The sequence below is a fragment of the Gouania willdenowi genome, chromosome 13, assembly GCF_900634775.1.
Source record: "Gouania willdenowi chromosome 13, fGouWil2.1, whole genome shotgun sequence".
Classification (NCBI taxonomy): Eukaryota; Metazoa; Chordata; class Actinopteri; order Blenniiformes; family Gobiesocidae; genus Gouania; species Gouania willdenowi.
Genome location: NC_041056.1, coordinates 20,421,202 through 20,436,401, shown reverse-complemented (window position 1 = coordinate 20,436,401; position 15,200 = coordinate 20,421,202). Strand labels below are relative to the sequence as shown.

At 37.8% G+C, this 15,200-nt stretch overlaps 1 protein-coding gene across 3 annotated transcripts; it reads left to right on the top strand.

The window, feature by feature from the left end:
• On the top strand, window positions 1-13,996 carry aasdhppt (aminoadipate-semialdehyde dehydrogenase-phosphopantetheinyl transferase). Of its 3 annotated transcripts, XM_028464955.1 has the most exons (7): window positions 1-301; window positions 399-500; window positions 2,696-2,816; window positions 3,945-4,066; window positions 4,821-4,982; window positions 11,321-11,380; window positions 12,947-13,996. In XM_028464955.1, the coding sequence occupies exons 1-7, from the start codon at window positions 146-148 to the stop codon at window positions 13,112-13,114; spliced, it is 891 nt and encodes a 296-aa protein (XP_028320756.1). In that variant the 5' UTR covers window positions 1-145; the 3' UTR covers window positions 13,115-13,996. The 3 variants fall into 3 exon arrangements, with proteins under 3 accessions (XP_028320756.1, XP_028320758.1, XP_028320757.1); XM_028464957.1 differs by lacking the exon at window positions 4,821-4,982; XM_028464956.1 differs by lacking the exon at window positions 11,321-11,380.
• The last annotated feature ends 1,204 nt before the right edge of the window (window positions 13,997-15,200 follow it).

Here is a 15,200-nt window from a genome sequence, read left to right as displayed (position 1 = left end):
GTTGGTGAGCACTTCCGGGCATGTGCAGCTCTTCCAGGACGAACATGTCAACATAAAGTTAGTCAGAAACAAAGATGACAGTTGGAATAATGATCAAAACTGCTCTGAGAACACTTAGTGAGCCCATAGCCACAAGCCAGAGACAATGACTGAGGAGATGAGTTCTTATCGCTGGGCTTTCCGCTGCGGGTCGTGGACTCCAACCCGGTCTGAATGGCTCTTTGCTGCCCGCTGCATCCAGCGTGAGGAGAAGGAGAGGATCGGACAGTTTGTGTTCGCTAAGGATGCTAAATCTGCCATGGTCGGTTTCTCACACACTTATTCTCTCAGCTCAAGCGTTCTCAAACTGTGGTCTGGGAACTTTTTCACACTTTGTCTTGTGTTTCTGGTCCCATCAGGCGGGCCGGCTGCTGCTCAGGAGCTTTGTGTGTGACAGTATGAGGATCCCCTGGTCCGACATCAAACTGGAACGATCTCCCAGAGGAAAGCCTTGTTTAAAGGTCTCTGTAACTTTAATGAAATTAATGCTTTGACTGCAGGATAAATCAGTTTTTATTCAAATACAATATAATACAAAAAAAAAGTCTATCCTTTATTGATTGCACAATAAATTGCCGTTATTTTAAAGTTAAGGTACTGGGCAATCTTTCCATGAACTCTATAGTTGATGTCACAATTTAGCTAGCTTTTCTCAATTTATATAGAATATATGTAAATAAAATTAATGTATTTATTAGGGGTGTGTATTGCCTGACATCTGGCGATACGATTTGTATCCCGATACATAGGTCACAATACGATACGATATATGCCTATATTAAAGTATAAGGCAAAAAACAAAAGATATATATATATATATATATATATATGTATGACTTAAGAGACAACTAATTTGTAAATTTGTACACCTTCATGAGAACATTGTGTATGAAATATATTTTATTGTCATATTTTACACTCAAAACATTGGCTTTAACATGCCATCTGCCAACAACTTAAAATAACATATAATCTGCCTGTGGCTTTTAAACCAACGCTGACTTTAGTGCAACTAAACTGAAGTTTATGCCTATAACAACAAATAAATGCAGAAAGTTAGTACTTTATTGATAAAACAAAAGCTGGTCAACATGCTCAGGGTTCAGTGCACTACTTTGTGCAGTTACAATGTCTCCTGCAGTGGAAAAGACTTTCCTGGTTAAATAAAGGTTTTAAAAAAAAAAAAAAAAACGATACTGATGCATTTTCAATTGATCCGAGAATCGCACAATGTAACATCGCGATATATTGCAGAATCGATTTTTTCCAACACCCCTAGATTAAAAAAAGCAACCTTAATACATACTCCAGCCAGATGCACATTTTCACTAAACTGTTGTGCAGAAATAAGCCACTTATAATAACTGTCATTAATAACAAGTTTATTGAATCTGCCAAGGAGGTCATATGTTCACTAGCGTTTATTTATTCATTTGTTTGTTATTTGGCAGGATTGTGTGTAAAGTGTTTTAAAAAATTTTGATGAAATTTTAACCAAAGATAGACCTCACGCCATGGATATTTCTTTACTTTTTGGATCGATACTGATTCTGGATCCTTTTCAAACATCAAAAAAATGTCTATCGCTCATCATTGGCAAAAATTCAGAATTCGGAACAAATTATTGATCTTTATAACATTTGACTCAGTTATGTCAAGTTTTTTCCTCAATTACCCCGTATTTCATCCAGATTTCCCACTTTCAAAAAAATAACGGGGGGTGCCCAATGCCCATGCGTTTGGATCTCAATATTAATGTTGATAAAAAATGTCTTAAAAGCCTTTAAAGTGTGAATAATCATTGTTAGGACAATTGATCCAGATAACTGCCGATATCTGGCTAAGAGTATTAGGGATGTCCTGATATAACTTTTTCACTTCCGGTACGATGGCGATATTGCATCCTTGAGTGTTGGTCGATATCGATGCAATATCAGCACGAATCATACATATTTTTATTACTTATTTTGTAGTGCGGAATGTTAGAAAATGCTTGATCACGTGATGTCACTCAGACAGACAACAATAGTTAGCAACAGTAGGTTTGAGAAAAACTGACTTATTTACCAATTGGTTACATACATTTTAACCTTCAACATAATATCTACAGTATTGTACAATTGAATAAAATAAATAAAAAATAAATTAGACGAAAAATAACCTAAATAAATCCCATTATACTTGTAACGTGCAAACAATTCAAGTCACTTCAGTTATTTTTTACTGTCAGTATATGGTGGGACAATAAAAAAAAAAAACACACACGTCCCTTTTGAAGCAGTGTGCTGGCTCAAAATGTCCAAAGATACAATGAATAAAAGGTCCGCACAACTGTGTGGTTAGAACTTCGGGCTGAGCACGAAGGGCGTTCAGCTCGAAACGCTAGTTTCAGTTTGCAGTATATGGTGGGAACAACTGAGGACGGGGACAAAAATAACAACACAATATCGGAGCGTTTATATTGGAGATTTTAGATTCGATATTTGTTTTCTGGCTGATGTCGGATCGATATCCAATATCAACATCGGATCGGGACACCCCTAAAGAGTATATTTGGTGCTTGGTGGAGGTTTACTCTCTGAGTTCTCTTGTTTTTCACATAAAAATGCCGTCTGTAGTTTTTACATCTAAACTCTACGTTGCTGTGTTATGTCAGGTTTGTGACGATTCAAGGCGAGGCTGGAGTTTCAACCTGTCCCACCAGGGGGATTACACAGTGCTGGCTGCACAACAGGGAGTGCAAGTGGGAGTGGACATCATGAAGACCGTCATGCCAGGTAAACTGACTGTGTGTAATGAACATGCTTTCACATGAATACAGACAGGCTGTGTTCAGGTAGAGAGAAGCTATTGAATGCAACAAAGCCTTTCAACTTTCCAGCTTTTTAAGCAAAGACATATAAACCAAGATGTTTTCAAGACATTTGATATAATAAAAAAAACAAATCTAGAAATGTCCCATTACTACAAAGTGAGAGATTAGATGCAGTCCCACATCATTTTGGAATTTATTTTTAGTATTATTTGAAAAAAAAAATCTTAATTTTTGGTTATTATGGAAATGCAGAGTTTCCATTTCCTAATTAGATTAATTTTAAGCAGGAGTAACCAGTGAATCTATGTGAAGATATTATGCTACTTAATCTAGACTAGTTTTGTTTGTTTTGGTATTTGCATTTTGTTTTTCAATAATCACAGATGCACTGCATATTTAAAGAAGGAATCATAAAGTTTGGTTTAACTCATCAACAAATCATTTTCAGCTCAATCCTTACACAAAACAACCTAAAATCAAATCCAGTCAAAAGGCAATAGTTTATTTCATACTCAAGGCCATTCATTGTGCTTTACACGAAGAAAAAGTGTAAAAGAAAAACATTAAAATAAGCAGTGAAAACATTAAACCAACAACAATATGACTAAAAATCTCCTCACAACGTAAGGGAAATTCACTGGTTTCACCACAAGGTGTCACTGTTGTCCTACTTAAATATACAGATTCAATTACAAAGGCTCCTGTGTGTGTAAATTCTATTTTAGCTTGCATGTGTCACCTTCTTCATCATATTTGCAACGTTTGAGTTTCTGAGGGAGAATAAATAAATCCAAAGGGCAACACAGTGGTGTAGTGGTTTAATGGGTTTTAAGCCCAGCACGGAGACCTGGGACTTCTCTTATTGTTGCAATAATGGCATTTGTTGTGTCTTTTGGGTGTTCCAGTATCCTCCCACAGTCTAAAACCTTGATTAATGGGTAGATCGATAGGAGTCACTAGGCTGAAAGGGTGTGTGAACAGGTTTGTCCTATGACGGACAGTTGTTCAGGATGAAGTCGGAACACATGATTATCCCTTTATTCCCACTTTTATCTCCCATCCTTCTTTTCCCTTCTTTCTATCCTTCCAGGTAGCAGCTCCGTGCCGGAGTTTTTCCGCATCATGACTCGTCAGTTTACAGCTCACGAGTGGAGCAGCATCCAATCAGCGGGCTCGGAGCGCCAGCAGCTCGCCGCGTTCTACCGCCACTGGGTAACCATGGCAACCATACTACCATGTCATCACTTTGCATCCCTGTTGTGCCTCCACAGGCGGTGATTATTTGTGTGTGCGTGCGTGCGTGTGTGTTAAAGTAAGTTTGCTTTGAGATGAACAGACCTTTGCAGATTTTTTCTCCATTCGTGTGTGTGAAACGTTTCCTTCTGCCTTTGCTTCTCCGTCTCAGCACGTCCTCACCACACCGCAGTCCCTCCCCAACTCTTCCTATTTTTGTATTCTTTCCCTCCCTCCCTCCCTCCCTCCCTCCCTCGCTCCCAGGCAGTGCAGACTCACACAAACACAGTGTGCACACAGATGGTCAGCACTGCTAAGTAAAGATTTCTTGAGATTGAGAGGGTGGCGCAGAGACGTCAAGCTCTGATATCACCACCACGCTGTTGACTAATGGCTGTGCTCGACGGTTACCATGGCGATTGGGCTTGTAATAGTGTTATTGTGGCTTATTGGCTTTCGAGTGGGGTGTCTTTTGGCTGGACACACACTATCACACGCACACAAAGTCCCTCTTTTGTATACACCCTGTTAAACACGTGTGCACAGATTCCCATCTGCTGTCGTTTTAGATTGTGCTGCTCTGTCAAATATTAGACAACACACATATACACACACACACAGGCGTGCTACCAAAACATAGATTTTATCAGCTTTGTCAGATTAACCTCATTTTTTTTTTTTTTGCTTATTATTTGCGTGTAACTGATTTTTATCACGTTTCCATGCACACAAGGCCCTGAAGGAGAGCTTCATCAAAGCCATCGGCACAGGTCTGGGCTTCAACCTTCAGAGGGTGGAGTTCCACCTCTCACCTGAGCTGCTCACTCCTGGCCATGTGCTTCGCCAAACCAAGATGTATTTAGATGAAGAACCAGAAGAAAACTGGATATTTGAAGTAAGTGTGAGTTTGTGAGTGGCTTGTTAGAGCCTGATATGTAAGAACAACCTGAAATATAACAAGACCCTAACTGGTCAATAATGCAACAAGATGCTGAGCCCAAAACGTGAAACCATTGAGCATTTTATATATACTGTGTATATATATATATATGTGTGTATGAAGGGAAGAAAAAAACATTACCAGAAATGTCAAGGTTTTCCAAAAAGCTTTAATTAGATTAGATGATCCTTTATTTTATCCCACAGTGGGGAAATTCACATGCCACAGCAGCCAAAGACACAAAGAGCAAGCAAACAAGAAAGCTAAATACAAATACAGAAAGGCAAGGCAAGGCAAGGCAAGGCAAATTTATTTATATAGCGCATTTCATACTCAAGGCAACTCAATGTGCTTTACATGATAAAACATTCAATTGTTTAAAATCAATAAGAACATTTAAATCAATAAGAACATTTAAAATCATCAGTAAAATCAATTAAAATCATCAGTAAAATCATCATTACATCAACAACATGACAAAAAATCTCTCTCTCAATCATATGCAGTAGAGAAAAAAAGTGCCTTTAACTTTGATTTAAAAATGTTCACATTGGATGCTGACTTCAGCTCCGCTGGCAGTTTGTTCCACTTCTTTGCAGCATAACAACTAAAAGCAGCATCACCATGTTTACTGTGAACTCTGGGCTCCACTATCTGATCTGTGTCCATAGATCTGAGAGACCTGCTGGGTTCATACCTGACTAACATGTCACTGATGTATTCGGGACCAAACCCATTCACAGATTTATACACCAGCAGGTATGTCCAGGAAAGGACAAATTAAGGCTAAAATAAAATATACAATAAAAAATAAAATAAATAATAGATAATGGTAAAGATAACAGTACAGAAAAATATATATAAATATGTGATAAGTGGGGGTTTACAATGAGTACTGAGTAAAATTGTGCATATTAAGGCTATGGAGGAACATTGTTATTTACAGATGAGAAAAAACTAAAATAAATATAAGACAAATATATATATATATATTTACACATGCATCTGTGCATGATACTACTCTTTACATTGAAGCAATAAGCTCTCTACTCAATAAATCATAGACTTACTTTATGATATAATGGAAGTGTTACTTTATTAGGGGAAAAATTTTATAATGTAATAACAAAAAAGGTTTTTACGTATTGGGCTTAGCATCTTGTTACATTATTGACCAGTTGTAACAGTTTGGGTTTTGTTAGTCAACGCTTTTGTTCCATTATTGACCAGTTATTACATTTCGGGTTTTATTTCAAAAAATTTGCGTTTTGGTGCATTTCGGGTTGTTGTTACATATCGACTCTAACATGGCTGCTTTCCAGGCCGTGTGCTGGGAAATCTTATTTCAGCAAATTTCCAACTTCCATCCGGCTGTTATTTGTTTTGGCCTCATGCTGGAAAATCATACATTACATTTCCTAATATTCTTTTGCTTGAAAGCAGCTGATAGTGACAATCATGCACATCATTGTTAATTTTTTACATAGTATTTACTAAAATGCAACTTAGTTTTAGTGAAAATGTAGTCATCAGGACTATTTCAGTTATAGTCTAGTTTCAGTCAAGTAAATGACATTAAGATTTTAGTCGACTAAATCTGAATACGAATATAATCGGCTAAAATACAAAGCATAAAAGTTAATGGATTTTTTAAAGCATCAGTTACCATTTATCAACCTGATATAGGATGGTATTAAGGAAGGTCCCGCCTTGTAGTTTTAATTGGATATACATTATAGTTCAGTTTTTATTAGTTGTGGAAAACATCAATATATTGTCATATAGTTTACGTTCACATTTGTATTTTATTGCACTTAAAATATAGTTGACAAAAATGTTTAATCAACAAAATGATCAAGAATGTACATAAATAAATAAGGTGCAATATTCTGATACTTTGAGAACGAATGCAGAGGAAACAAATAATAAATCAAATCAAGAATCAGGCCAAGGTCAGTCCAAGATTGTTTTGGGAGCATTAAAGATGCACAAACATCCTTTTATCCCACAGAGAACAAACAAGACAACGTTTCCCAAGCTCCCACTGTGTTGGAAAGACACTATAAGAATAACAAGCTTCTGCTGTCTCTATCAGACTGTGTGGTCTGCCATGTTTCCTCTTACTCATTCGCTGCCTGATTTCTATGGCGTGATGCCAGACTGCTGCTTTTTCTGCAATGCGATAAAATTACATCAGCTGTTTATCTGATTTTTGGGTTTTTTCCTGGAATGAGCTATTTGAGTTAGTGAAAGTTATTAGCCTAAAAGCTCAAATTAAGGTAAATATAGAAAACTTAGTTAAGGCAAGTGGACTTTTTAGTTCCCCATCAGGCTTCTTGGTTGAGGCATGACAACGCACGTTCAGATGACTTTATTGAAGTTGATCAGATCTGCTGATGATGTTATTACAAAATCGACAAATGGAAAAGAACAAAATGTATTGATTGTTTAAAATGTGTATTTGTTCATTAGATTTCATAGTGGTGGTTGCTAATGTTCCTGGGGGTCATAAAAAATAAATAATAATAAACGATGGTTAAAAATATACAGAAACATTACATAAAAGAGGTACATCAAGACACGTTCATTACACCAACAAATGAATGAAGAAAAAAAAAGATATATACAGTGATGTGAAAAAGTGTTTGCCCCTTCCTGATTTCTGACTTTTTTGCATGTTTTTCACACTTAAATGTTTCAGATTATCAAACAAATTTAAACATTATTCAAAGATAACACAAGTAATCACAAAATGCAGTTTTTAAATTAAGGGTTTTATTAATGAGGAAGAAAAAAATCCAAAGCTACATGGCCCTGTGTGAACAAGTGTTTGCCCCCTAAACGTAATAACTGGTTGGGCCACCCTCAGCAGCAACTACTGCAACCAAGCGTTTGCAATAACTTGCAATGAGTCTTTTACAACGCTGTGGAGGAATTTTGGCTCACTCATCTTTGCAGAATTGTTGTAATTCAGCCACATTGGGGGGTTTTTGATCATGTCACGGCATCTCGATAAGATTGAGGTCAGGACTTTGATTAGGCCACTCCAAAGTCTTCATTTGGTTTTTCTTCAGCCATTCAAAGGTGGACTTGCTGGTATGTTATGGATCATTGTCCTGCTGTAGAACCCAAATTCGCTTCAGCTTGAGGTCACGAACAGATGGCCGTACATTCTCCTTCAGGATTTTTTGGTAGACAGCAGAATTCATGCTTCCATTTATCACAGCAAGTCTTCCAGGTGCTGAGGCAGCAAAACAGCCCCAGACCATCACACTGCCACCACCATATTTTACTGTTGGTATGATGTTCTTTTTCTGAAATGCGCCGATACTTTTAATGGGACACAGACCTTCCAAAAAGTTCATTTTTTTTTGTCTCATTAGTCCACAGAATATTTTCCAAAAAGTCTTGGGGATCATCAAGATGTTTTCTGGCCAAAATGAGACGAGCCTTGAAAATCTTTTTGCTTAGCAGTGGTTTTGGTCTTGGAACTCTGCCATGCAGGTAATTTTTGCTTAGTCTCTTTTATATGATGGCGTCATGAACACTGACCTTAACTGATTCAAGTGATACCTGCAGTTCTTTAGATGTTGTTGTGGGGTCTTTTGTCACCTCTTGGATGAGTCGTCGCTGCTTGACCTTGTCGCTCAAATCACACAAGTCACGTCGCTTGAGGGTAGATAACTTGAGGTTGCGTTATTTACATTGATTTGAATGTAATCTAATGGCTTCAGCAGAGGGGAGAGAATCTCTCACCTCCACGCTGTCACGTAACGACAACCCATTTAACACATAAATACTCCTGGACATAGAATCATGTTCAGGCATTAAATAAATTAGATTTAATATTTAATCCTTGTCACCTATATAAGTGCATTGCAATTTTTTTAAATGATGTTATTGAAACTGATACCGTTGCTATTTTTATGACCTTGCGGTATACAGTATTATCGCCCAAGCCTACCTATAGCTATAGATCAGTATTACTGAGCTATGACATTAAGTATTGTCTGTAAAGCAAAGACATGAAATCAGTGCACAAGGTGAGAATCTGCCGTGGGCTTCGTGCACTGCTTCACAAGTGATGACTTGAAAGTGTCTGAATCACAGATGGTCTCACAGGGAAATACGCAGTGATTGCCATCAGGGCCGCTCTCGGGGATCCTTTCAGCTTTTCCATTACAACGACAAGATGGGAGAGGAGTGAAGTGCAGCTCCACCTCAATGCAGACAAATCATCTGCTGCTGTTTCCATTTGATTCTTTTCCGGTCTTTTAACCCCACATTCTCCTTTCTATATCTAACTTTGATGTTGTTTGTTTCTTTTTTGAATCCCTGTAGTCTTTTATCAACACTGTACTGCGCTCTTTAATGGATCTCCTCTGTCTCTCCCCTCTGTGCCAAGTAGTAAAGGTTGTGGTTCGGTGTGACAGAAGACCTTGTCTTTTCTCCCCGTTCTCTTCTCTAAAGCTCTTAAGGTTGTGCTGGTTCTAATGGACTTTCAGTGTTGTTGTTTTCACACCATGGAAATGGAAAAGTTTATATTTATCTATTGAAGGTCGATGATGAACCAACAGCAGAATACAGTTCATATATACATGCGTACTTATAGAATATAGGGTTAAAAAGGCTGAGGACAAAAAAAGAAACGAACCATTGCTTTGTTGAATTCCACCAACATATGACGGTTGTATAAAATGGAATACATGGCTAAATATTCAACCTGAGGTTTGCTTTCTATGTTCAATCCCTGACTCCATAGCAGTGCACAGATTAATTATCACTGCTGGAATGTCAACAGGGTTAGATGTAGTTACACCCGAGGTACAGAGACGATTAAGAAGGATGAGTTTTAATTTTAATATCTGCTACATCACATCAGTGACATTGAAGTATTTGTTATTGTCAGAATGTCAATTACGTTCTGAATTACTAAAGTTCAGTTACAATTAATCACAATAATTGAGCCTGAAATAAATAACCTAATAAAAGTTAACCTTCCTCTCCTGTTAGTATCTCTTATGATAACTTGTCCTAAATCAGCTGGAAAATACACTAAAAACAAATGTCTATCATATTTTTTTTTATTTTTTGTCTATTGGTCACCTTATCAATTAAAATATTGGTATTCATATTTTTTGGTGTCAGTATACCCCTAGATTTTTATTATTTTTAAAAGGCAAAATGTGGGAAAGCTTGATATGAAACATTTTAAGAATTGTTGACTACATACAGTATGTGTAGAACTAGAACTGTAACGTAGTTCCTGTCAGTGAAACGCCCTAGGAGAAATGTGTTAAAATACGTGAGTGAAAATAGAAATTTTCAATTCAATATTCTGGACTTCCTGTGTTTTTTGGTGTGGTCCTAATAATATTTTTACTTGTCTTGTCATTGTCTACTTTTGTGTCAATTTTCATGATTCTGCGATGAAATTATTTTTTTGGCCATTCCTTTCTCTTAATGTATTTTTGGCGTACTTATGGGTGCTGGTGTGTCAAATTTTTTGCATTTTCATAATTGGAAATAGCCAGAAATTAGAGAGGCACGCAATTAAATTTTGTTTAAATTTTTGTGACCCTTCGTTATGGTTCAGTGGGTGAAAAGTAGGTGAGTTGGTTCCGACACCGGGAAAGTAATCCAACCCAATAACAGTGTTTCTCCCTTTTTGAGTACAATGAACTATACATTCCCTGGTCACTAACGGGCATGTGGCGTTCACATAGGCTCCGCCCCTTCCCTCTTAGTGTGGTTACTACAAGAGCAAGAGGCTATTTGCCAACTCGTGGTGCTCTGGCCTAACAAGTCCCTACGAGTGTCTGAAGCAGAGCTGAGTAGAGCCTTTCTTCCCAGTGGTGTGGATGCTTTGAAATATTCTCTGGGAGCGCGGGTGGTTAGCTTCAATTAGTCCAGGCCCCAGGTGTAGGCAATCAGCCAGTCCCACACAGAACCTCAGTGAAGGGGTGGAGATAGAACAACATGGCAGGTGATCACCATCTATTATACAGTAACTGATCGACTGCACGGTGACAGGAAGGTGTAACCTGAACAGGTTTCTAGTCTATCACACATTCACGCCACCAGACAATTCACCATCGCCGATTAACATCCAAGATTTTGGCCTCTGAAAGACTGTGTGAAAGCCCACACATGCTGGCCTCTAGCCAAAGCCTCCCACTGTAACGTGCACCATCATACACATGCACACCATGATGGGATCATTGTCTGTTGATTAAAGGAAGCAAACAGTGCTGAGTGGATTTAAAGTCAATGTTGTGTTTGTGATTTTGTAGGAGAGCCTGCTGGATGCTGACCATCACGTTGCTGTAGCACTTGGAGCAGCAGGCACACCAGTAAGCATTATTAAAGGTTTCATCTTTATATAGTTATAATGTTTGAGCAAAGAGGGTAAAAGGATTCCCAGTTTACTCATTGTATCTTTGTTCATTAATTTAGAAAATGCCAAAAATATATTTGCATTAAAAATACCATAGAGTATACAATATATGATGTGTTGTTTGTCTTTCATGTCATGTTTTATTTTGAAAAATGGTGGTGTTCGACAATAAATGCACAATGCTGCAGAAACAAACAAAATAGAATAAAATGAATGAATAAAAGGTATTTTCACGGAAAATCAGACTGAAGAAAAGTGCACTGTAAAAGTAAAAATCTAATAAATAAAACATTTTAAATAAATATTCATGCAAAGCCTGCATTTAAAATACACGTACGTGCCGGAGTTTTTATTTAAACTGAAAAAAAAACAATGTGTACAGAAATATTAAATCTTTATTTCTTTTCATTTTATAGAAACGATGAACCTTTTTTTTTTTTTTACCCAACAAATATAGCAATAAAAAAATTTGATTAATTGAAATAGAAATTGATAGAGTTGATGTCTGCTTTTCTTTTCTGCAGCGGCAAGAAACTTTAGTCCAGGAAATTTTTCCCACACAAAATTTAATGCTAGATATATTATCTGACCAGTGTCTATCTAGGAGGGGCCAGGAATAACAAAGGATTATTTATACAGCAGAAATCAAAGTAAAACATTTATTTCTGAAAAAAAAAAGTTCAAAAAGGGTTAAAAAGAAGAAAAAAAACAATCCCCAACCAGGATGCAACAGCTTACAGAAAACAAGCCACTATATTTGATATAAAATGTGATAATAAATACACCAGAGCAGTCCTGACTTTGACATTAACTAAGGCTTGATGAAGGGTGATCTGGGGGGCTCAGACGGTGCACCTGGGTGCCGATGGGGCTACTTGCAGCGTCCCCTTGGTGCCCCAGGTGGCTGGGGATGCGGCCGTCGTCCTTGGGCGGGCTGCTGCCGGTGCTGCTTCTGTTCCAATTCCTTCTGCCTGTTCGGCACAGCCCTGGCCATTAACTGGGCGTAGGCCTTTGCTCCTCCGCTGGGATCCCGTGCTGGGGGCCTGTTAAGTTTGTGGTGAATTTGTCCAAAAATAGCCTAAAAAGGAAGGGAACATTTCATTTCCCAATTGTTTTTACATTAATTGTTCATTCTTTTGGAGTACCCTCCTCCTGTACCTCCTGTACCCCCTAGAGGTACACGTACCCCTGTTTGGGAACCTCTGCACTAAATTTTCAATCAAACTTTGTTTTTAAAGTAAAAGAATGTAGAAAATCTGTCTGCTTTTCATATGAGTGTTGCCAAAAGCTTTTCTTTTTGTGTCTACCTTACTTGGTGATTAACTTCCAATTGCATTGCTGGTGGTAACTGGAGATTTTAAGTGAGAAAATTAGCTTTAGTTAATTTTCAAACACTTTTTCCAGTAATTTTTGTCCTGACTTAAAATAAATAAAATGTAAGACTATATATCAATTCCCACCAACAAATTACAATGATCAGATAATGTCTAATGCTGTCTTTTTCTTTCTTTTATCTTTCCAGCCTCCACTGCAGTCGTTCCCTCCTCCCGCTACATTTAAGCTGCTGTCGTTCAGCGAGCTCATCGCCTCAGCTTCGCCTCTGACAGACGAAGACCCCGCTTACTGGGAAAACTTCAAGACCAGGGCTGAAGCTCCACAGAGACAGAGTGATGCACACAGACAGGCATAACCAGCTGTCAATCACCAACACACACACACACACACGGTTTCTTACTTCCAGCAGACCTGTATGAGAACATTCCCATCCCTTTACTCTGAAGCTGCTCTTTCTGTGAACACATCCTGTCAGCTTCCTTCACACTGCACACACAGTCCAGGTTTAACTGAGAACTTGGGAGTCCCTGCTGCTTCTGACACCGTCTGACAAGGATTGTTATGAAAAACTGCTGAAACACACACACAAATACATCTAAAGTGCACCTGCATAGATTCAGTATTATTTATTTATTTCTGTTGGGTTTAGTTTGTCTTGAATGGATGGATTATATTTAATACGTGAAGACAGGCAGGATGCGACACCTCGACTTTAATAAAAACAAAAATGAATCCCCCTTGAAAATGTATTGGTCCAGTTAGATTGATTAAATGATGATCAAGCCAATCACAGCCAGACATTTGACGAAGCCACCGTTTTGCGAAGATTAAAAAAATAGTTAAAAGCGATCCGTAAAGTGGCAAAGAAGGAGTAACAGGTGGCAAGAAAAGAGTGCAAAGTGACTAAAATGGGCCAAAAACGGAAACAGGTGTTATGTAATGGCAAAAAGTAGCTTAAATGAGCAAAATGTGGCAAATGATAGTGATAAAGGGCAAAAATCTGGAACAAAATGTAGGGAAAAAAGGAAACAAGTATTTATTGGTCAAATGTAGCTTATTTGGATGAGAAGTGGCAGAAGAATGGTTAAAGAATTAACAACAAAATTGAGTAAATTAGAAAAAGGGGATATTTATTGGCAAAAGGAAGCACAATTCTGGAAAAAAACAAAAAGTGTCAAATCTTTTTGAAAAGGGGCAAAAATGGCCAAAGAAAAAGGTATAAAGGGGTTAAAATGTTTCCCCTTTTAAGGTTTTTGGGGGGATAATTAAAATTAAGACAAAGAGCCCATGTTGAGTATCACTGACTTAATAACAGCTTTATCTTGGTTTTAGTAAATTAATAAACTAAATTGGGAGTCGACGGTTGCCTTACACTTACAACACCCTCACTTTTAAAACTGCTGCTCCACCCCAGTGTGAAAACATGCCTATATTTCATTTCAAACTTTCCATTTTTTTTATTGTCTTCCTCATCCCCTCGTCTCACTTTTCACCCTTTGCTTCATCCTCATGAACCTCCTGATCTGAACCTTTTTGTCTCTTCCTGTTCTCTCTCTCTCGTCTCTTCTCTTCTCCATCTGGTAGCGTATTTATTTTAATCAGGGACACGGTGTTACCCATGCTCCTCTCTGCTGCTCTTTTCCCTTCACCAGCCGTTGTTTTTTTTCCAAGCTCATGAATTAGTTTGTGTCAGTCTGTGAGATAATCCATTATTTCTACAGCACAGCAGTTTGCTCACAGACCAGCAATCATAAGTCCTGGTGCAGGGGAAAATAAATGGCTATTACTGGGAGTTAGAGGTCATGTGATGAATATGTTCTGGCTTGGAAACAGTGCATTCCAGCTTTCATTTTAACCTATGAATTGATCAAATGCATAAATTCAGGGAGAAAATCTACTAGAGCTATTAACCTGTAGCCACCAGGGCCACTATGTAAACCAAAAACACATGTTTTCTCTGCATCTAGCACAGAGGTTGGAAACGCCTTCTGTCACTGATGGAACAAAAAAAAGCATGTTTGCTCATTTCATCCCTGGCTCTCTAAACATCAGCTACTAGTACATCTTATCAGCTTACACATGTCGAAGAATTGATGCCCATGAACTAGAAGTATTTTTCCACAATTTAATAAACTAGTGCAGTGCCCGTAGGAACTACAGTATGTTTATATTTAGCACTGTAATATAGGCTAGCATACATCTGCAGCATGCCGAGAGAGAGTTACAACGACAAAGGAACTTTCTTCTGTTGATTCTTGTTTTTCATTTTTTTTTTCTTCACTAATCAATCAATCTTTATTTGTATAGCGTCAATTCATAACACGTGTTATCACAAGACACTCCACAGAAAGTCAGCATTGAGCTGTTCTAAAACAGTCCATGGATTTTTCAGATTTGAGTAACAAAATTCTCAGCGGCTTCTTTAAATATACGATTAACAA

What these genes read in the sequence shown, in the direction of transcription:
- aasdhppt (XM_028464955.1), top strand. Translation starts at nt 146, where the DNA reads ATGACTGAGGAGATGAGTTCTTATCGCTGGGCTTTCCGCTGCGGGTCG. An exon ending in GAGGAAAGCCTTGTTTAAAG is followed by an intron (nt 501 to 2,695) that starts GTCTCTGTAACT and finishes GTGTTATGTCAG; the next exon opens with GTTTGTGACGATTCAAGGCG. An exon ending in CATGAAGACCGTCATGCCAG is followed by an intron (nt 2,817 to 3,944) that starts GTAAACTGACTG and finishes CTATCCTTCCAG; the next exon opens with GTAGCAGCTCCGTGCCGGAG.